This window comes from Halichoerus grypus, chromosome 6 (assembly GCF_964656455.1).
Source record: "Halichoerus grypus chromosome 6, mHalGry1.hap1.1, whole genome shotgun sequence".
Classification (NCBI taxonomy): Eukaryota; Metazoa; Chordata; class Mammalia; order Carnivora; family Phocidae; genus Halichoerus; species Halichoerus grypus.
In genome coordinates, this window is record NC_135717.1 from 173,125,941 (window position 1) to 173,146,466 (window position 20,526).

At 57.1% G+C, this 20,526-nt stretch overlaps 1 protein-coding gene across 2 annotated transcripts in view; it reads right to left on the reverse strand.

Annotated features, from left to right (window-relative positions):
• SCUBE1 (signal peptide, CUB domain and EGF like domain containing 1) overlaps positions 1-20,526 on the reverse strand; it is a 138,527-nt gene that overhangs the window by 11,431 nt on the left and 106,570 nt on the right. For both annotated transcript variants that reach the window (XM_036088362.2, XM_036088363.2), the window contains 8 exons: positions 17,407-17,529; positions 15,073-15,189; positions 13,417-13,539; positions 4,662-4,781; positions 4,267-4,371; positions 3,288-3,401; positions 2,332-2,469; positions 935-1,138 (listed from right to left, as the gene is read on the reverse strand). In XM_036088362.2, coding sequence (XP_035944255.2) covers positions 935-1,138; positions 2,332-2,469; positions 3,288-3,401; positions 4,267-4,371; positions 4,662-4,781; positions 13,417-13,539; positions 15,073-15,189; positions 17,407-17,529 — 1,044 coding nt within the window. The remainder of the gene's footprint in view (positions 1-934; positions 1,139-2,331; positions 2,470-3,287; positions 3,402-4,266; positions 4,372-4,661; positions 4,782-13,416; positions 13,540-15,072; positions 15,190-17,406; positions 17,530-20,526) is intronic.

The window sequence follows — 20,526 nt, forward strand, 5'->3', positions numbered from 1 at the left end:
CTTGGGGGCTGCCCTCGAAGCCTCCTTCCTCCCAGCCGCCCCTCCAAAGTGCTCTCTCAATCTGTCCCGTTCCTTCTTGTCCTGCTGCCAGCCGCCCACTCCCCGTTCAAGGCTCCACCGACTCCCGCTTGGCCTCCCTTCCCTGGTCCTCGCTCGCGGAAGCCTTCCCCTGATGAGAGAGCAGTAAGGTTGCTCCTCTGCTTGGAACCTTCCTGTGGTTTCCACCGCACCAGAGCAGCACCTCCGCCCACAAGGCCCGCCAGGCGGCTGCCTCCCCTGGCCTGTGGGTGTGCGTGCCTGCTCACTGGCTGCCTTCTTTCCGGGAAACGTGAAGCCCAGCAGAACAAGGGCTCTGTCCATTCTCCTGCAGCTGTGTCTAGACCCAACCCCTCTCAACAGGCCAGCTCCTGGGGCTCTGGTCAAGTCCCCTGCCTCCCGGGCCTGGACCCTGGCTGGCTGCCCTGCCCGAGCTCCTGCCGTGGGCCCGGCCTCGCCTGCTTCCCGGCAGCCTGTGCTGCAGGCCTGGGTGGCCCTCAGCCTCGCCTGCATCTTCGCTCGGCTCCTCCTCCGCCCTCAGCTCCCACGCTGCCTCTGCTGGGAGGCCCTCTCTAGCCACACAGACTAATCCCCGTGCCCCTCCTGCCTCTCCGCTGTGACCGTGCTGGCCTGTGCTCTCCCTGTCCCACCCGTCCTCAGGATTGTGGTGAGGGTCGTGCGTGCAAATGTTTGCCCAGCAAATGCTTTGCCCAGAGCCTGGCACCAGGGGAGTGCTCTTCAAATGACAGCCATAACGATGAGCACGGGACTGCTTCTCTCTGGCAGGCTTCTGTCTCGCTGTCCCCTCCCAGTGTCTGCTGACCCAGGCCCCCCGTGGAAGGAAGGGCAGAGAAGGTTTGCCGAGTGGGCATCCCAGTGGCCACGGGCAGGGACGCACCGCATTTCCCGTCCTGTAACACCTGGCCTGTGACGCACGCCCCCTGGCCCTCCAGGGCCTTGGCCGGCCACTGGGCCATCGCGTACTCTGTGCCTGCGACCTGGACGGAGAAGTGCTGCCGGCCGATGGACTTCCGCAGAGTCTTGATGGCGGCCTGCAGGCTCTGCTCGGCGCGCTTCCGCATGCAGTCCGCCTCACAGGTGTCTGCAGGGGCGGGAGGGACGGTGACTCGCAACCCTCTGGGAGCGGCCTCTTCCCCGAGCCTCCCCCTCCGCCGGGCCTCGGCCCCCAGCACGTTCGCGCAGCAGCCGGGGGCCGAGGCACCATTGTGGCGTCCATCTGACAGATGAGGAGAATGAGGGTCCAAGAGGTATGACCTGCTCAAGGCCACACCGCAGATCGGAGGAGAAACCGGGCCTCCGCCACAGCAGTGCATCACCTCCCCAGGACACAGCTCACGCACGGGCACTCCTCCCTGCCACTCAACACCCCCGAGGCTACCACTATTCCCAGGACAATGCCCAGCTCTCTGGCCTTGGATCCAAGGCCCCTTGTGGTGGGGCCCCTGCCTGCCTTGCCAGGCCTCACCCCCAGCCCTCCGACACCCACTGTGAACTCTGCTTTCTAGCCACCCTGTCCTGCTCACCGCCTCCTGAGCACATCCCATTCCCTCTGATCTCTACTCCCTTCCCTCTGCCTGAATGCCATTCCCTGCCACCTCCTCCAACTTCCTCCACTTGGTGAACTTTGATTTTAAGTCCTGATTCAAATCAGTCTTCTGGGAGGACTTCCTGGGCCCCTCTCTTGGGGAGACTCTCAGCTCCGGGTCCTGTTTGCTCTCACGCCCCCACCACCTAGGGTTTCCCTCGGCACCGGGTGGTTTGTATGTGGGTCTGTGTCCCCATGGCTGGGAGTGCTGCCAGCACGAGGACCCTGGGTCTGGTCCCCTCTTTCCAAAAGTGCCCGGAGCTGGGCACACACAGCACATATCTGCTGACAGATCTCAACTCCCCTGTCACAACTCAGCACTCATTTACAGCCAAGAGGAAAGCACTGATGAAAATCAAGCCAGCATTATAGGCCCCTTCTGGCCCCTGGGAAAGATAGGCCCTTGGCTCAGTTGTTCTGGAAACTCCATAGGCATGAGCCCTTCCAGGCCCCAGCGAGGGCATGAAGGGTGGAAAGAGGCCGTGTGGCCGTCACTGGGCCCCTAAGCCCCGGGCCTCCTCTTCCATCCCGGGCTACCCGGCGCCTACCCTCCCCGGCACCCCCACTGCCTGGCCGGCCTCCACCTCCAGTAGCCGTAGCTCAGGTGGTCGCCCAGCTTCACGCTGGGCACACCCCTGCCCGCCCCCCCGGCTCCTGTCCTCCCTGAGGCCTTCCGCGGCCTCTCGCACCTGATGCCTCTTCCATCTTTGTCTCCACCTCAAACTCCGCTGTGATGTGGGTCACCTCCTTGGATGGGGATTTTTTGCCACGGCGCCTCTTCTTGGAGGAGTCACATTTGAGGGTCACAAAGGTCAGATGGCAGTTTTCTGGACAAAGAAGGGATGGCCATGGCAAAGGTGGCACAGGCCAGGAAGCAGGGTCCCACAGAGCCCTGCGCACAGGTTACCATCAGCAAGGCTCCTGCTTTGCCTAATAGTCTGTGGTGCAGAAGGGGAAACTGAGGCTGGAGGCCAGGCTGGCTCGAGGCCTCCTGAGGGGTTTGTGGCCGAGCCAGGCCCTGCACCAGCCCTCCGAGTCCATCACACTGCTGCATACGGAGGCCCTCACACACATTTCCTTAGCGACGCCCCCGGGCAGCTCGGCTCCGCGGGGCTCGGTCCAGGTTAGGTCTGCTTGAGGGCGGTGCTCTGTTAGCTTTGGGGAGGAATCCTAAGGTGTTCAGGAATCTTCGTGGAAACGGAGCTGGGAAGCGCTTCTCCTGGGCCCTTCTCAGCGAGCTTTCCCCCTGCTGCCCTCCAGCCTGGAACGCCCTTCTTGGCCTCCCTCATTCAAGAATGAGCCACTGAGGGAGCCCTGGGAGGCGTTCTGGACGCAGTCAGGCTGTGCACACAGCACCTGCCCCGGGGGAGCTCATCTAACCCCGGGTGAGGCAGGGACGATGGGCCCCAGGGAGGCTGGCGGGCCCAGATTTTCCACTCCAGTGCTGGCCTTCTTCCCAAGGGACACCACCACCGTCTACAGGGCTCCAGGCCTGGCTCCTGGGGCTCCGGGACCATGATGGTGAGGACGAAGAGAGGCCCCCCGCCCTTGGAAACCCAGCCCCGCTGGACCCTGGGCTCCCACTCTCAGGCGCGGGGACCCCCCCCACCCCTTGTGTGGGTTGGCACCATGGCAGCCCACTCACCCAGCAGCAGCTGCCTCAGGGCCTCCTTTGCTGGCTCCCGGCTGTGGGCCCGGAGGTGGCACTTGGCGTCTCGGATCTTGAAACGGGCCTTCTGCCTGACGGGGGCAGACGTACCTGGGGAAAGCCCAGATCCCCCCAGGTAGCAGCCTCTCTCGGGGGCAGGGAGGCGGTGGGGCCGGGGGGCCACAGAGGGAGTGCCTGAGTGTGAGGGGGCGGCCAGCAGGACCAATCCACTGGGGGCTGGGGCTGGGGGAACCCCGCTGCCTCATTCCTCTCCCTGCACGGCCTGGAAGAGGTGGGAGCATGGATGGTGGGGCCACGCTCAAGCCGGGGGGCCTCACGGTCGGGGGTCTTCTGTGGAGGAGGGACGGCAGGCCTCCCACCTCCTCCCCCACCGCCCAGTTCACGTGGCTCATGCTGTTAGGAAAGGCGGCAGAACAGAAGAGAGAGGGAAGCAAGGAAGGGAAGGGGCTTTGAAATAAGACACATGCCCTGAGCTGCTGATTCCTTCCAAGAGCAAATTCCAGCGGCTTGGATAAAGAACGACAATCACAGATACTCAGCATCACATCCAGTATGCATTAAATGCACACAGATGTCCCCCTGGCATTGAATTCAACTTCCTGAATAGGAAAAGCGGCTGAAGACCCGCCTGCGGGCAGGGGAGTTGGCTGCGCTGTGGGTCCCGCAGGGCACAGGACTTCTGCGACCTCGTGGTCACAGCGGAGGTGACTCACTTCCCTGGAACGGAGTCTGAGACCCGAAGAGTCCTAGCAGGTCAGAGTCACTGCAGCACCGGAGTGTGGCCCAGAGGTCCCAGTCCTGCTGTCAGCTCGCCAGCACCTGGACCATGCTGGGCCGGCCCCCAGGCCAGGAAGCTCTTCCCCAGGTAGTGGCCCTCCCTCCCGTCCCAGGCTAGGGCTGGACGCAACGTCCAGGGGTCACCGGGCGCGGGCAGCATGGACAGGCCGGGGGCTACCTGAGCAGCTGGGCCCAGTGCTGGAGCCGGTGCTGTTGTGCTTCGGCGGCATCTTGCCCTGGAGCCCTGGGACGCCGCAGCTCAGGCTGTAGCTGTTTTCCGAGTCTGCAGAGAGGCCAGGGGTGAGATGGAGGCCTCAGATCCTGGAGGCCTCAGAAGGGCTGCTGTGGGTAAGCAGCTGGGACGGAACGAGCCCACTGCACTTGTGGAGAGGGATGCTGTGGCCCATAGGGAACCAGACAGTGAGCCAGGATCTCTCAGTGATCAGGGCCAGGGGGCCTCATTCCTAGATTGGGCTCTTTCCTGGAGAACAGCAGGGAGCAGGGGCTGGACCCCAGGGAAGGAAGGCCCCCACCCCACTCCCTCATCCCTTCCCGGGGACGGCCTCAGGTTACCTGGCACGAAGAGTGAGTGGGCTGGGCAGGAAAGGGAGCAGCTCTCCACGCCGCCCACCTTGCTGCAGGACAGCTGGGCCCAGGGGGAGGCCTTGGCCCGAGAAAGGCACTTGCCTGTCTCTGAGGAGGGGGAAGACATAAGAGAGGGCTGGAGGGAGACAGGGTGGAGGCTTCTGGAGGCCCTGCCCCTGAGCGTGGACCATCGGGGACTCCTGCCACATCCCCATCCCGTGGCCAGACCCTGGTGGGAAGGGGCTGGGAGATGGCGGGGTCCACATGTACTTGGACATGTGGGGATGCCGGGCCCAGAGAGCTGGCTCGCTCCTCCCTCTGACCAGTCCAGGCTATCTGTGAGAAGCCTCACATCACAGGCCCAGACCAGAGGGCAGGGCTGGATTCTCCAGAGCAGGTGTCCATGCCCCTCTGGGTAAGGGAGCAGGTGGAAGTGACACGGGCTTCTTGGCAGTGACCGACTTCTAAGCATGTGAGGGTCACTGGGAGCCCCTCTCTGGGGCAGCTGCTGGACAAATCCATTAGGTGTCCGGAGATGTCCCAAACTAAGCTTTTCAGAGTTTTGTGGGTGTTTTTTATTTATGTATTTTTTATTTTATTTTAAAGATTTTATTTATTTATTTGTCAGAGAGAGAAAGAGAAAGCACAAGCAGGGAGAGCGGTAGGCAGAGGGAGAAGCAGGCTCCCTGCTCAGCAGGGAGCCTGATGCGGGACTTGATCCCAGGACCCTGGGATCGTGACCTGAGCCGAAGGCAGACACTTAATCGACTGAGCCACTCAGGTGTCCCTCTCAGGCGTTTTTTAATCTTTTGATTAAAAGGACTGACAGGCCTATAGCCACGGTAAACTCAGAACTGGTTTTATCCCCGTCTGGCTGGTCAGTGACAACTGGCTGAAATGGGCACGCCCCTGGAAGTGCCCCACAGAGGCTGTTGTCGATGGTCCAGTCGCTCGGGCGAGCAGGCTGAAGTAGGAGACTCAGCCAGAAAAATAAATGGAAGTGGGAAATGGCCAGTGTGGGTGATCTTCAACATGTGGCTCGACATTTTCAAGGAGTCTTAGCAAGTAAATAATCTAGAAATAAAAACAAACTCACGGCCCTCCAGATAAAACAGCTGGCCCCCAAGTAAATACAAGACTGAAAGTCCTCTGTTCCCAAAGAATCAGGAATCTTCAAGTAAAACCACCTGCAGATAATGCAGGACAGAAGGGCCACTGGAAGAACCAATGTTCCCGCTGGCTGAGAAGCAGAAGGACAACCATCTACAAACTTCCAAGGGAGACCTAAGCCCCCGATACTTGCTTGGACTTTCTCCAAATTCCTAAAGGGAATTATCAGTGATTACTGGTGGACAGCAACACTGCTTTCTGGTACCGATGGGGGCTGGGATGGTTGGGAGAGGCAACCATCCCAGCCCAGAGTGTGGGGGCTCTCGCTGGGGGCTCTCACTGGGACCCTGAGGACGCAAAGCACTGACAGCCCCTTCCCCAGACCATTTCTCAGGCTTATGTTTGCCTCGAGCAGCTTCGAGGGATGAGGGAACATCTCCTCCTAGATAAGGAGCAGCCCGGCTCTGTTCACCATAAAAGTGGTGAGTTTCCCAGGCTGGGTGTCCCTCGGCTGTGATGCAAGTTCTCCATCTGTATGGCATCGAGGGGGCAGATGGGACTTGGGGGTGGGGCAGGGGAACCCACACAAATGTGCTCTTCATGCTGGTTGCTGTGCTGAGTACTGAAGTCCTTCGTCTCTGGCCCCAGGGTTCCAGGACGTCCGGGGCACCCGGGAAACAGCAGCAGGCTGGCTTACGAGCTGCATGTAGGCAAAATCTCTGACCCCACCATATACACCCATTGATTCCATCACCGCCGAACACCAAAGCCCAGAGAAAAGTTTAAAGTCACCTAAGAAGCAAGAGGGAAGGCAAATTGGCGATAAGTGAAAAAAAAAAAATTCTGTTTGCCTTAAAGTAAGAATGCCTGGTTGTGGGGAATATGAATGAAGATAGTAAGAGGTGGCTCTGGATGCAGACAGGAAGTTGCAGAAGGCTGGGACGCCATGACCTTGATTTGCTCTGGTTTACTTAAAGCACTGAGGCAGTGGACACTCTAACAAGCCTTGGTCCTTTCCCAAGTTCCAACCTGTAACTGCTCCTTGGGAGCTGTTATCAGAAGAAAACCCTCCGTTCCGTGGGTCAAAGCCCCTACCCATGCCGTGGGGTAGAATCTCCTCTGCAAATGGAACTGCCAGCTAAAATATGTCTCCAAATAAATACACCTAAAATATATCTGTGAGGTTATTTTTAGAAGTCCCAGAAAATTCTCCTACGCATGATTCAATTTATAGCTGATAGGAGCCTTCATATACATATTACGTATGATTCAAAAACAGGATCCCTGGGGCGGAGCTTCCACATCAGCAGAACAAATGGAACAGAGCCCAGGAAGAGTCCAGACTGCCATAAATTTTTTTTTTTTTTGGTACGAACATGCAAAGATAGGCCATGCTCTCAGGATACAAGCTCAGCAACACAGCAAACATCCATGACCAAGGCTCGACCTCCCTGCCTCAGGGCAACGCCTTGGCTAACGTGTTGGAGCATCTTCAGATCTCGTCCTAGAATCCCCTTTAATCTGAGGGTACCACATGCAGGATGACCCCCACTGAGAACTGAAAACACCCAGTATTTTCTCTGCTTGTCATTGAACGAATTATGGTATTTGGCTCCTTTATCCTTCTCATATTACCGCCAAGCAACTCCTACCTCTTCCTGACGGAGAAATTCATCTCTGTGTGTCTGTACTTCAGACGTGCTCATATCCAAAACAGATCTTTTGGACATTCCATACCAAGTCCTGACTCAGTACTGTTGGTTGATGACACGTATCTTAATAACGAAGAGACTTTAAAAATTCATATGGAAACTCAAAGTAAGTTCAAGAATAGCCAGATCAATCTTGAACACAAAAAACCAAGTTGGAAGACTCTCATTTCATGATTTGAAAACTTACTATAAAGCTACATTAATCAAGACAGTGGGATACAGGTATCAGGACAAATGGATCAATGGAAAAGAGAGCCCAGAAATAAACCCACACATTTATGGCCAATTGATTTCAAGAAGATGGCAGGATAATTCACCGGGGAAAAAGAATGGTCTTTTCGGGGCGCCTGGGTGGCTCATTTGTTAAGCATCTGCCTTTGGCTCAGGTCATGATCCCAGGGTCCTGGGATCGAGCCCCGCACCAGGCTCCCTGCTCAGTGGGAAGCCTGCTTCTCCCTCTCCCGCTCCCTCTGCTTGTGTTTCCTCTCTCACTGTGTCTCTCTCTGTCAAATAAATAAATAAAATCTTAAAAAAAAAGAATGGTCTTTTCAACAAATGGCACTGTGACAATGGGCTTTCCACAGGCAAAAGAATGAAGGTGGACCCCTGTCTCACACCATATACAAATTAAGTATAAGAGCTAAAGCTATAAAGTTCTTAGAAGAAAACAGCTGTAAATCTTTGGGACCCTGTATTAGGCAGTGGTTTCTTAAAAATGACACCCAAACCACAAGCAGCAAAAGAAATAAAATAGATAAATTGGACTTTGTGAGAATTAAAAACCTTTAGGCTTCAAAAGATACCATCAAGAAAATGAAAAGACAGCTCACAGAATGGGGAAAATCCCTTGCAAATCATATATCTGGTAAGAAACTCATATCTAGAGTATATGAAGAACTCTTATAACCAAATAATAAAGACAGATAATACAATTTAAAAAATGGGCAAAGGATCTGAATAGACATTTCTTGAAAGAACATCTACAAATACTCAATAAGCACATGGAAAGGTACTCAACACCATTGGCCGTAGGGAAATACAAATCAAAACCACAATGAGAAACCATTTCACCCCTCCCCCCTCAGGATGGCCATAATCAAAAAGTCAGGAAACAGCAAGGGTGGCTGAGGACGTGCTGAAATTGGAACCTCACACACTTCTGGTGGGACCTCAAATGGCGCAGCTTCTTTGGAAAACAGGCTAGCGGTTCCTCAAAAGTTAAACCCAGCGTAGGCGCATGACCCAGCAATTCCACCCCTGGGCATACACCCGAGGAAACTGAAAACATATGTTGACACAGCAGCGTTCTTCATGACATGCCCCAAACTGGAAACAACCCACATGTCCATCCACCGATGAGTGGATAAACAAGACGTGGGCTAAGCAGACAGCGGGATATAATTTGGCTGTCAAGAGGAATGAAGCAGTGACATGCACTATGACATGGGTGAACCTTGAAAATATTACACTAAATGGAATAATAAGGCCCCATGTTATATGATTCCACTTATGCCAATTGTCCAGAACAGGCGAATCCACGGAGACAAAAGTAGACGGTGGTTGCCTAGGGCTGGGGGTTGAGGGAAAATGAGGAATGACTGCTATGGGCATAGGGTTTCTTTCTGGGGTAATGAAACTGCTCTAAAATTCATTGTGGTTGTACAATTCTGTGATTATACTAAACAGCATTGAACTGCACACTAAATGGGGGACTTGTATGGCATGGGAATTATACCTCAATGAAGCTGTTAATAAAAACAAAAAACAAAAGGAGGAGAGATGACACCAGGTTGGATTTACAAGAACTACCCAGGCTGGAGTAATGTCCTAAGGGACTCATGCTGGCTCTAGTGGCCGGACCTGGGGCCATCTCTAGGGCACGTGCCGTTGCTGAAGGTCAAGGGTAGCTCTGCATACTGACAGCTGTGGTGCTCAACCTAGCGATGCTCTGGAAACAGAGGGGTTTACTGCCCGTAACTGAGACACAGAGGCCCACGGTCCGAGGGATGGAAGTCAGAGGCAATGCTTCCTGGGTCATCACGCTAAATGGGAAGCTCTGACCGTGATCCCCAGGCAAGGACTTCCGACAGACAGCACAGAGACACGGGTCCATGGAAGAGGCGTGGGGATTCCATTGCAGACACACTGTGTTTGCCTTCCTACTCTGAGAAGGAGCCAAGTGGAACAATCACGTTGCAAGCCCCCTGAGGATGGTCTCCCAGTGAAACCAGGATGGCCCCCGGGACCCACCAGACCACCTCACTTGGGCATGTGCTCATGTTTCCTTTAAGACAACTCATCCCAGGGGGGACAAACCGGCTGTGGTGGTAGACGAGAAGGTGAGAAACTCTCCCAGGCCAGCAGAGGAGATGAGCGGTTCAAGGCTCACCTGCAGTCAGCAGAATTCTGGGTAAAGAGTAAAAACCAGAACAGACCCTAAAGGACCCCTTGAGCATCTCCAAATGGATTTGACGGCTTATAATTGTGTGCTTATAATAGCATATTTACTTTCTGGACGAATTAAAGCAGTCGCTTGTTGAGAAAAATGGAGCATTCGTAGGAGCTAAAATATTACTAGATCCTGTGTTCCTTATTTGGGATAGTCCAACTTATTTATTTAGTAATATGCAGACACCTTTTACTGGGAGGGTTATTCATAAATCACTCAGAAGTTTCACTGTCTTTTTACTCCATATCTTTTGGGAACACAGAAGTGGATTTTTCAGAACTTACTACGAAGTCACAACTTACAGATCTTGAACTGGGGTTCTCAAGAGAACCCCCAGAAGTGGTCAATGCACACAAACCAACAATTTCCCAAGATTCTCAGGACAGGCAGAAGATGATACATAGGGACAGCTCTCACCCAAGGCCACTGGAATAAATTCTCCTTGATGTTTGCAACCACTGACTTGCACGTGCTCCTTCGCAGACCTTTGTTCTTGGTTCTTCGGGTCATGCTCTCCCACCTTACACGTTTAAGATTATACACCACGGATCTGCTCTATTATGCTTCCCTCACCAATAATAACTGGCCTGGATCTAAGCTTTGCTAGCGATAGCCACCATCCTAATTCTTTAAATCAGTCCCCCAAGCTATTGCTAGGGAAATCGGTATTGAAAGCTGGTATAAAGTACGTTATACAAACCTTATTAATTACGACATTCTCTGGGGGCAATACATAGAAGAGGAGAATGCCCACACGCTGGGAAAGGTGGATTCAGCTATCTTGCCACGTAGCTGACCAGTTCTCACAGCAACACCCCAGACGATATCCCTACAGCTCCACTGAGGTGGATCCCATCTGTTACATGGGGTCTGGCTCCTCAATGCCCCCCGGGACCACAGCTGATGGTTCTGGGGGGCCATCAGACTGTTCCAAGTACATGGCTCCCCCAACCCCTCAGTGAACGATGCCATCTGCAAACCATCTGAGGACAGAATTCCCTTCTGAGGGACACAAATGACACCTGCTGAAGCAGACCGTGGAGGCTGTCGGTCCCATCCACAGGAATCGGGCAGCTCCAAGTGGTCATCAAAAATGTGCCCCTCGCCTTGGGCGCTATAGTAAATGAGACAGCCCATGGCGTGGTGTGGAGGGCATGCCGAACCAGGCTGACTTCCTAGGGCAAGCACCAGGGTCACAGTGATAACTTGGATTTTCTTTTGACCAGTCAGGGGGGTCGTCACTGCCAGCCCTTCACTTTGGACCTGGATTCACAGCACAGGTGAGGTGGGACAGTCCACGTCGAGGTTATAAGGGAAAGCAGCCTGCACACGGCAGACTCAGGGAGTTGGTGGAACCAGTTTTCTTGGTCAGTCCTGGGAACTCTTGGGTCACGGGTCTGGAGGGCCTTCCAGAACCTTCTAAGAACACTTTCAGCTATGCTTGTTCATCTCAGTCTTCCCAAGTCTAGTGTCCAGAATGCTAACTGCTTCTATGTAGTCACCACGGTCCTAGCAGATGACTTAGGAGAAGTGGGATAAAGTCACACTGACTGACAATCAGACCTCCGCCAGTGACTCTTGGAGCAGGGTCGGTGGCCGTGAGGACCCAGACAAGCCCCAGTGGCCGCTCCTGCAGCTCTGACCGATAGGGTGCTGAGGATAAAACGCGCTCCTTCCCCATATACCTAGAGAAAGCCTGCTGGCCCGACAGCTTTGGTAACAAGTCAACACCAGACCTAGCATGACCCTCATCAATCAGCAGACATGCTTCTGAAAGCCAGTCCAACCATTACTTTCCAGGCTCGGAAAGTCAGCAAACTGGTGGCAGATTCATAGGCTGGAGTCAACCCATCCGGTCTTAGTTCCCAGCACAAGCCATGCTCCCGGAATGCACACCATTTAATGCTTCCTCTCCAGCACAGCCCCAGACAGCCTCCTCCCTGCAACTCTGGACGAGACCAGCGGTTGGCTTTGCTCACCAGGACTGCCTGAACAACAGCTTTTTGATATCAGATGCTAAGTGATGGTATCCATTCTTCGACACTCTCACTCATTCATTCAACAAATATTTACTGAGTGCCTACACTTGCCAGGCTCTGTTCTAGGTGCTGGGGATATAGCAGTGAATGAAACAGGCAAAGGTATGTACGCCGCTGTGTAGAGTATATATATACATATATAGCATATATTATATATATATATATATCTAGCCATGGGAAGTACAATGGGAGAAAAGAAAACGAGAAGGTGGGGGGTAGTGGGTGGGGTGCAAGGAAGGCCTCCCAGAGTCGACAGTGACAGGGGCGAAGAGCCCTCCAGGCCAAGCGGGGAGCCCTGGCATGGCCATGTCAGTTGGGGGTGGGCAGCAACCTCGAGGTCACTGAGGCTAGCATGGGGTGGATGAGGGTGAGGGCAGAAGGCCATTAGGCCAAGGTCCAGTAGCCTTTGGGCCATTCTAAGAACTCTGGCTTTGCTTCCACATGAAGAGGAGTCGTGAGAGCTCTGAGCAGAGAGGGACACATTCTGAGTCAGATTCAAAAGGCCAGCTCTGGGGGTGCCTGGGTGGCTTAGTCGGTTAAACGTCTGACTCTTGACCTCAGCTCAGGTCTCGATCTCAGAGTCGGGAGTTCAAGCTCTGTGTTGGGCTCCACGCTGGGCGTGGAGAAAAAAACAAGTTTAAAAAATAAAATCAAAGGCTGGCTCTGGCTGCCCTGGGGATGTTAGGGCATGGCAGGGCAAGGGTCTAAGAGCCATTTCAGGGCCGTGGCCCCAGCATCCACAGCAGGCCCGGCATGTAGTGGGTGACCATGTGTTTGTAGAACCAATGAATGTGGGGGACTGTCCAGAACTTGGCCTGGAGCTGCCCCAAGTCTCCGGAGCCCACCAGCAGAGGACGCAGGAACCCTGCGCTTGCTGGGAGGCCCCCTCCTCTTCCCGTGCTGGACCTTGTGGGGCCGGTGGCCTGGGCAGGTGGCGGGGCTGCAGAGACCCAGGGGCTCCCCTCCAGACTCTGATGCTGCTGCAGCTCGAGTAGCCACCTCTCCCCTCCCCCAGCTTCCTGGGCAGGACCAGGGGGAGATGGGGCCGTGGAGGCCTCTGTGCCCTCCGAGCTTCTAGCTCCTCCTGAGCCCACAGCCCTAGCTGCACACACTGACCCCCAGATCTTCACCTCTGTGTCCCCCTCCCCCTGTAGGTCCGTTTCTGTGCCTCTGGCTGGCACCCAGCATGCTCTCCCACCTACATCCCCTCTTCTTCTGCAAGTCCTCCTTCCCATTAGCCCCATCCCAGCAGCAGAGATTCCCTGCCAAGAACCCCCCGCCCAGGCGAGGTAGGCCCTGTGTTGTTCACCCCATGCTCACCCCACCCTGAGAGGTCACTGCCCTTCCCATCCAGGCACCTGGCAGAAGAGGGGGAAGCCAGTGCCCAGGCCCTCTTCAGGGGTCCCAGCAGTGGCCCACCCCAGGGCACTCACCCACACAGTCCTTCCGGTTCCAGTGGAGCCGCCTCCCCGGGGGGCAGACGCATTCGTAGCTGCCCTTGGTGTTGACGCAGCCCTGGTCACAGCTCCCGTTGTTCATGCTGCACTCGTCCACATCTGGAAGCACAGGTGGGAGGAAGGGCATCAGGGCAGGAGGCTGGCCGGCAGGGCAGGGCCACCCAGGACCAGAGGGCCGAGAGTCCCCTGACCCTGCCGGCAGCCGGCCACGCATCAGATGCAGACAGGCAGCCGCACGCGTCACACACAGGAGTGCACACACACGAGGCTGACGGACATAGACACTGACCCCTCCCCCTCCCCCAGGAACCCCAGCTGTTTGCCGACCTCCAGCAGCTGCACCCAGACTGGGGGGGGGAGGGCAGAAGGTGGCACAAAATTCAAGTGCCAAGCAGGTCTCGTGAGGCAGGGGCTGTGAGGTCTCTCCTGCTGGGGCTTTGGACAGGCTGTTTCCCTCTGTGCAACGGGCCCCAGGGTGAAAGAAGCCACTTCCAACCCTTCCTGCCCTGGCCACCAAGGAACCAGAGCGCCCGCTGGAGATGGGGAGGGGGCTGGGCCACACTCATGCTGGGGTGCCTGGCTCTGAGCATCTGGGCGGCCTGCAGTCAGGGAGTGGCAGGCTCAGGGGAGCCAGTGCCCAGGTTTTTGGAGGTCCCTCCAGAAGAATCTGTAGCCCACCCCAGGCGCCCCTTCCCCCCCAACCCCAGTTGTGCCTGATCACTTCACGCCTGACCACATCCGACCTGCACAGCGGCCCAGCAGAGGGAGTGTAGTCTCAGGAAATGAGGAGACCCTAGGACCTGGGGGCCATTCTTGGCTCCCCCACCTCCACCTGCCATGCCTGCACATCTCCAAGTCCCATCATCTGTAGCTGAATACTTCTAGAACCTTCCCTTTCTCTGCACACCTCCCACCCTGCCCGAGCTCAGTGGCTCTGGCTCTCATGCCTGGAACCCTCCCCTGCTGGTGCCCTGGGTTCCGCTCTCCTGAACACGTGGCAGCTAGAGTGATCTCATTACCTGAACATGCCCACATCACACCCCTACTTAAACCCTCCAATAGTCTCTCATCGCACGAGGAAGAAAACCCAAATCACCTGCAGGCCTCACAAAGCCCTGCTTCCTCCCCGTGAGCATCGTGCACCATATTCTCCTTCCCTCACAGGGCTCTACCAGCTGCTTCTGGGTCCCTCTGTGCTACCTCAGTGCCTTTGTATATGCTGATCCTTCTGGCATGCTTTCCCTCATCTTGACCCAGATGCTCCTCCTTTAGGACCCCTCCCCCCCGGTCTCCATACCCTGCCCTTCTGTTGTCACCCTCTCCCACTGGGACGAATTGTCTGTGGGATTCTGTGTAGTGGCCATCCCCCGTTCTGGACCGAGGTTCCCTTGTAGCTGCCATTTCTGGGGCCTATGCCCACAGCCTGGCCTGAGGCCTGCCACCTAGCTGATACTTGCTGCTCCCTGCCCCCATCTTCCCACCTTGCTCCTGGCTGAGCCCCTCTGCCCACCAGAACCCTTCCGGGCCCTCTGGAGTCAAGGTCGGGGTCAGGGTGTGGGGTGCAGCATAGGCGGCCATGCGGCCAGGCGCGTGCCTCAGGGGGAAGGTGGCCCTGGCGGGCGGGCTGCAGACCTCCGCAGTGGGTTGTCCCATAGAGTGTGTAGCCGCGGTGACACAGGCACTGGAAGCTGCCCGGGGAGTTGGTGCAGATGTGGTCGCAGGTCCGCTCGAAGGAGCACTCGTCGATGTCTGTGCGGCCACAGGGAGACAGTGCAGGGAGGAGTTTCAGGGCGCTGGGTGGGCATGGCCTGGCACTCAGTCGCTCAACGCGCATCTGCACGCAGACAGTCCCCGGGCCCCCGAGGCTTAGGGCACAGCTGATCCACAGTGAATGTCGGCTTCTGGGCACAGCCTGATTTTCCAGTTTGTCTCCGTTAACCTTATGTTTCTGGGTTAGAAGCCATTTCCCATCTTTTCTGGAGGTGGGGAGGGTGTGAGTACTTTGGATACCAGGTATTATGTCTGCCATTTTAATATCTCACATTCAGTTGTGATCAGGATGAATGTTTAATCGCATCTACAGCAAATTGATGGGGGCTTGCCTGAGGAGACAAATGAACTGGAACACGAAACCAGGCCTTCTGGATGCCGACCACAGTGTGTTTTCCTATCACGCCAAGAGATCTCTTGAGAAAACAAGGAAAACAGCCCAAAGAGAAAGGGGTATGGGTGGGGGGATACGCTACCCATAAGGGATAACAAGAAAACCTTGACAGTATGTGAAATTTGATTCTGAGCTTCCTGGCAGCCAAGGTAAAAAGGAAAAAGGGTCACAGGGTGCGTGTTACTGGAAAGGAGGAAATGAATCGCGTGCTCATAGAAGACAAGTCTGTCCTGGCCATAAATTCTGAGGAAAATGGCTCTCCTAGGACAGCTGATGGGGGCTCCTGAGGGCAAAACAGCCACTGGCCCACCTTTCCATGGGCACTGTAGTTGGAGGTCATTCTTTGAATATATTAGCTCATGTGACTACACATGTTGATGATATACGTGTGTTTGTAATAATTCTAGCACAAGGAAGGAATCACACTGTGGGTGCTCAAAGGAGGACGTGATCCTTCCCAGCAGGGGAATCTGGGAAGATCTCCTGGTACTTGTGGCACCTGGACTAGATCTTGAAGGGTGGGACTAGCTTGGAAGGAAGGAATGGAAGTGGGGGAAGGGCACTACGAGCAAAGGTCGGGAGGGGGCAGCACGGGGCCTCCAGGCGACTGTGTGGAGCTCAGGGGGGTTGGGGAGGTGGCTGAGGTCCCCATCCCAAGGGCCTGAGTGCCAGGCAAAGGAAATTAGAGCCCAGGGTGGTGCTGGAGCAGGGCTGGGACATGGTCAGAGCCCTGGGGTCTCAGAGAGACGAGCCTGGTAGAGAGTGGAGAAGACTGGGGGGAGCCCAGAAGCAAAAACATCATGGCCTCCTCCTCAGTGGTGGCCCACCTGTCTCACGGGGCAGCTGGGAGTACAAAGTCAAGGGCCCTCCCTTAGCCCTCCACAGAACTTGGCAAGGCAGATGGAGAAAGTAAGTCAAAGTGTAGTGGAGTCTGGACAGGTGAAGTGCTCCCAGTGGGCCCTCACGCCCTAAGGGGAAGACAGAGCCAGGAGACCCCTCAAGGAATGAAGAGGCTGAGCCAGGGAGGGGAGGGGACTGGCTCGGGTCATAGGATGGGCTCAGGACAGGCTGGCCCTAGACCCTCCCTTATCAGCCTCCTGCTCTTGCCTTCCTCTGTGTCCTTGGGAGAGCACATCCCGTGCCCCTCAGGGCCTCGTGCTGCCCCAGGGCCAGCCCTAAGCTGCACTGATAGGCCCACTGAGCCATGTGCAGTCTGCCACTCCTCCGGGAAAATGCCTATTCACCAGTGACCCCTTCCCCAGGAAGCCTTCCCTGACCAGTCTTTCCACTGCCCATCCTCTGGGCTCTCACTGCATCCCGGATGTCTCCCGGACTTGTGCTGGACTGTGATTCCTGGCTTCTGCCCAGACCTCACATCACCCTGGTGGCTCCTCGCAGGCGCCCAGGAACCCTAAGGAAGCACTGCAGGAGAGCGACTGCAATGTGCCACGCCTTCCACCAGGCGGCGGTAGCGCACCTCCGAAGCCTCGGAAGGAGGCCCGGGGGCCACCGGGAGGACAGGGTGCTGGAGCTGACGAGCTCTGCCACCGACTCACTGTGGTAACCACCCCCCCGGCCCCCCCCCACGTGCTGATGCGCCTCCGGGCCTCAGTTTCCCATCCATAAAAGGGACGGTTGGACCTAGAGTCATGAAGGACAGAGAAGGCGGGGAGGGCAGGTGCACACCCGGACCGGCCAGCGGGGGCCGACACACCCCGGCCCTAGCCCCCCTCCCGCCCCCCCGGAGCCCGCGCAGGCCCGGGAAGGGCGGGGCGAGGCCGCCGGGGGCGCACGGGGCTCACCTTGGCACGTCCGCTCGTCGGTCAGCAGCTTGTAGCCCTTCCGGCAGCCGCACTCGAAGCTGCCCACGGTGTTCCGGCAGAAGTGGTCGCAGCCCCCGTTGTTGGCCAGGCACTCGTTGATGTCTGCGGGGCGCCCAGCGGGCGGGGCGAGTGGGCCGGGCTGCCAGGTGGGGGGAGGCCCGCCCCCGCCCGGCCCTGCGCCCGCTGCCCGCCGCCGGCTCCGGTCCCCCCATCCCCATCGGAGCAGGCGGCCCAGGGGCCTGGCTCCCAGCGGCGGGGGGCCGGGGGCTGAGTTACGCCGCCTCCCCGAGTTGGCGAGCCCGGCGGGCATTCGTGGCAAAGAAGGGAGGGAAGCGATGGCTGCTGTGCGGGGCGAGACCACGGGGACGGGGGACGGGACAGGACGACACTCGGGGAGGCAGTGCGGCCTGGAACGGGCTGGCTGCTTCCCCAAGGCTGCGACCTGGGGCGAGCTCCTGGGCCCCTGGAGCCTTGGCTCCCCCGCCTTGGAAGAACAGCATGAGGAGCAGATGAACTAATGGTCCTGGGGCGCTCGTGCTGAGTGAGTGTCAGTCAACAATCTGTAGGTTTAATGCCCCTGTTTTCCTGATGGGAGGCTTAGAAAGGTAAGGGTGTTCCTGGGCTGGCTGGCTTCCCCCTCTAATTCCACCTGTTGGTTTGAGCAGTTTCTTCACTCAGCATCCAATGAACGAGCTGTGGCTGGACCCTGAAGGTCACCTGGCCTAACCCCATGCAATGAATGACCCCTCCCAAGCAGCCTGGCCAGCGGCACATACCTCTAGCGACCGGGCCGCTTTCTCCCTCACAGCAGCACCACCTGTTGGCTGATGCATCACAAACATCCCCCTGACTCCTGTGAGTTCCCTCCTGCCTGCCCCCCGCTTGCCCTGCTTATCTGGGTTTTGCTCTCTGGGCTCCAGGCCAGCCTGGACTGTGTCGTCAGAGACCCTGTCCCTGAGATGTCTCTTCTGACTCCACAGTTCCTCTTGGGTCCTGACCCCAAGGCTCCCCATGCTGACACAACCCAGCACGTACTAGCAGAGCTTTCAGAACAGGGTTCTCACCCTGATTTGGAGGGGGTGAAAGGAAGCGAAGGAAACCAGAAAGGACTTCTTGGAGTCGGCCACCGGGCGCATCTCAGCAGAGCTGCTGACTCGGACTCCCACCCTCGCTGAGCCTGTCCTGAGTGTGAGGGCCCGGGCCCCCTGTCCTGAATAAAGGGCACTGCCCAACAAGCAAGGTCCACCGGCCGCCTTTGTGCTGAGCCCCATGGAGGGGACTCTGGCCCATCCCAGTGACTCCAAATCCCAGATGGCACCTCACTTTTTTTTCCTCAAACCAAACGAGCTAGACCTCACACCTGCAGAAAAGTCCTAAAGTGGTGTTCCCACAGAATGTTCCCCAACAACAAACCCCAGGTGTGTGGTCCGGAGCAAGGCTGAGACGCCCCTGTGGGCAGTTCTCAGAGCCCCAGGGAGGGGATCTAGCATAGCACAGGGCTACAGCAAGCCTGCCAGGGTCGGACCCCAGAGCAACTTTCCTGGGGGGCCCCTGCGGGACCAGGCTTTGAGGGGTGCAGGGCACCCAGTGGGCATGCCCTGCATCTCCTTGCCCTTGGCTGCCTTCCTCCCGACCCCAGGCACCTCTACCCCAAAGACCCATTCTGTTTGCATGTTCTGGTGACTTTGGCACCAGGAAGGTGGCAAAGGAGGGGAACCTGAGGTGGTCCCCACTAAGGGAGGTCTGCGGGTCACCAGACCTGGCCCCGAAACCAGACCCTGGCCTCTGAATACAGTAGGTGCTCTATGTTTGCACACCGAAATGATCACTAAAAACAATGACTTTTCAAGTCCAGGAACTCTGCACATGTGATTATTCCAGGAACAAAAATGCCTAAGGGTGAGCCCAGACCCCACAGCAGGTAGTCAGACCTGCTGGTGCTCACTGTTCCTACTGGGCAGCACCTCATGCTGGTGACCAGGCCAAGCACTTTCTGGCAAAGTCTTGTGTGATCTTCAAAACAACTGGGGGACCAGATCCCCCATTTTACAGAGGGGAACGCAGCTACACACAGCAGCCGAATTGGGGCCCAGTTCCAGCCGTCTCCAAAGACAGGCCTTCTCCAGAGCACCGTGCTGGCCCTGCAGCCTCCAGAGAAAGCAGACATTAAGTTCAGTTGAGGGCCCATCCTGGGCAGAAGCCTGGGCACCTCCGTTATCCTCTCCCCCTGGGGATTATAGGAAGACAGGGAAATTTCTAGCTAAAAGCCTCTGGCAGGAGAATGGAGACCTGTCTCTGCCCTGTCCCGGCTAGCTGTGTGATTCTGGGCAGGGAAAGGCACCTCTCTGAGCCTCAGGTTCCCCATCTGTGAACAGGGCTGGGAACAGGTGCCTCTCACAGACTAAATGTGCAGAGGGGGTCTGCCTCCTCAGGAATGCCTCAGGCCTTCTGGAACCCCCAATCCCATCCCCATCCCCATCCCCATCTGGGCCTGTCAGCGGAGGGCTGTCATGGCAACCAGACAGGCCATGGGAGGCATGTTTGCTTGAGGCCAGGCTTGTGTGGCGGCTGCCTGGGGGTCAGAGTGGGGGAAGCACCCCCAGCTCTAGCCAGGATACAGTCACAAAGCCCGTGGACCTTCATTCTGACGGGACCCCGGGGTGCAGTCTCTGCTCCTCTCTCCCCTTCCCGCCCTTCTAAGGCTCCTCTCTTTCCTCACTGTGCTCACGCTGCCCCCGACCCCACCAGGCAGCCAGCAGCCCCCTACTTGTCTGCAAGTCTTCCATGGCCCCCGGTCATCCCAGGATAAAGGGCCAGCCCCTTTTTGTAGGCCCCTCCCTGGGCATCCTGGGCCTGGATGCCCTGCCCTCCTCTTTCCGCACACTTGGCTTCTGCCTTGGCAGCCCAACTCCGGCTGCCCCACCCGGTGCAGCCCCCACGCGGCCGGCCCCTGGAAACAGCAGCCTCCCGGGGAAGCCTTCCCTGACGTTCCCTCCAGAGTTCGCTGTCCCCTTGTCAGGGACCCAGATTGGGGAGCTGGCTCCTGTCTGGAGCCCCTGGGCCCAGCATGCGGCCTGCACAGAGCGACTGCCCAGCAGC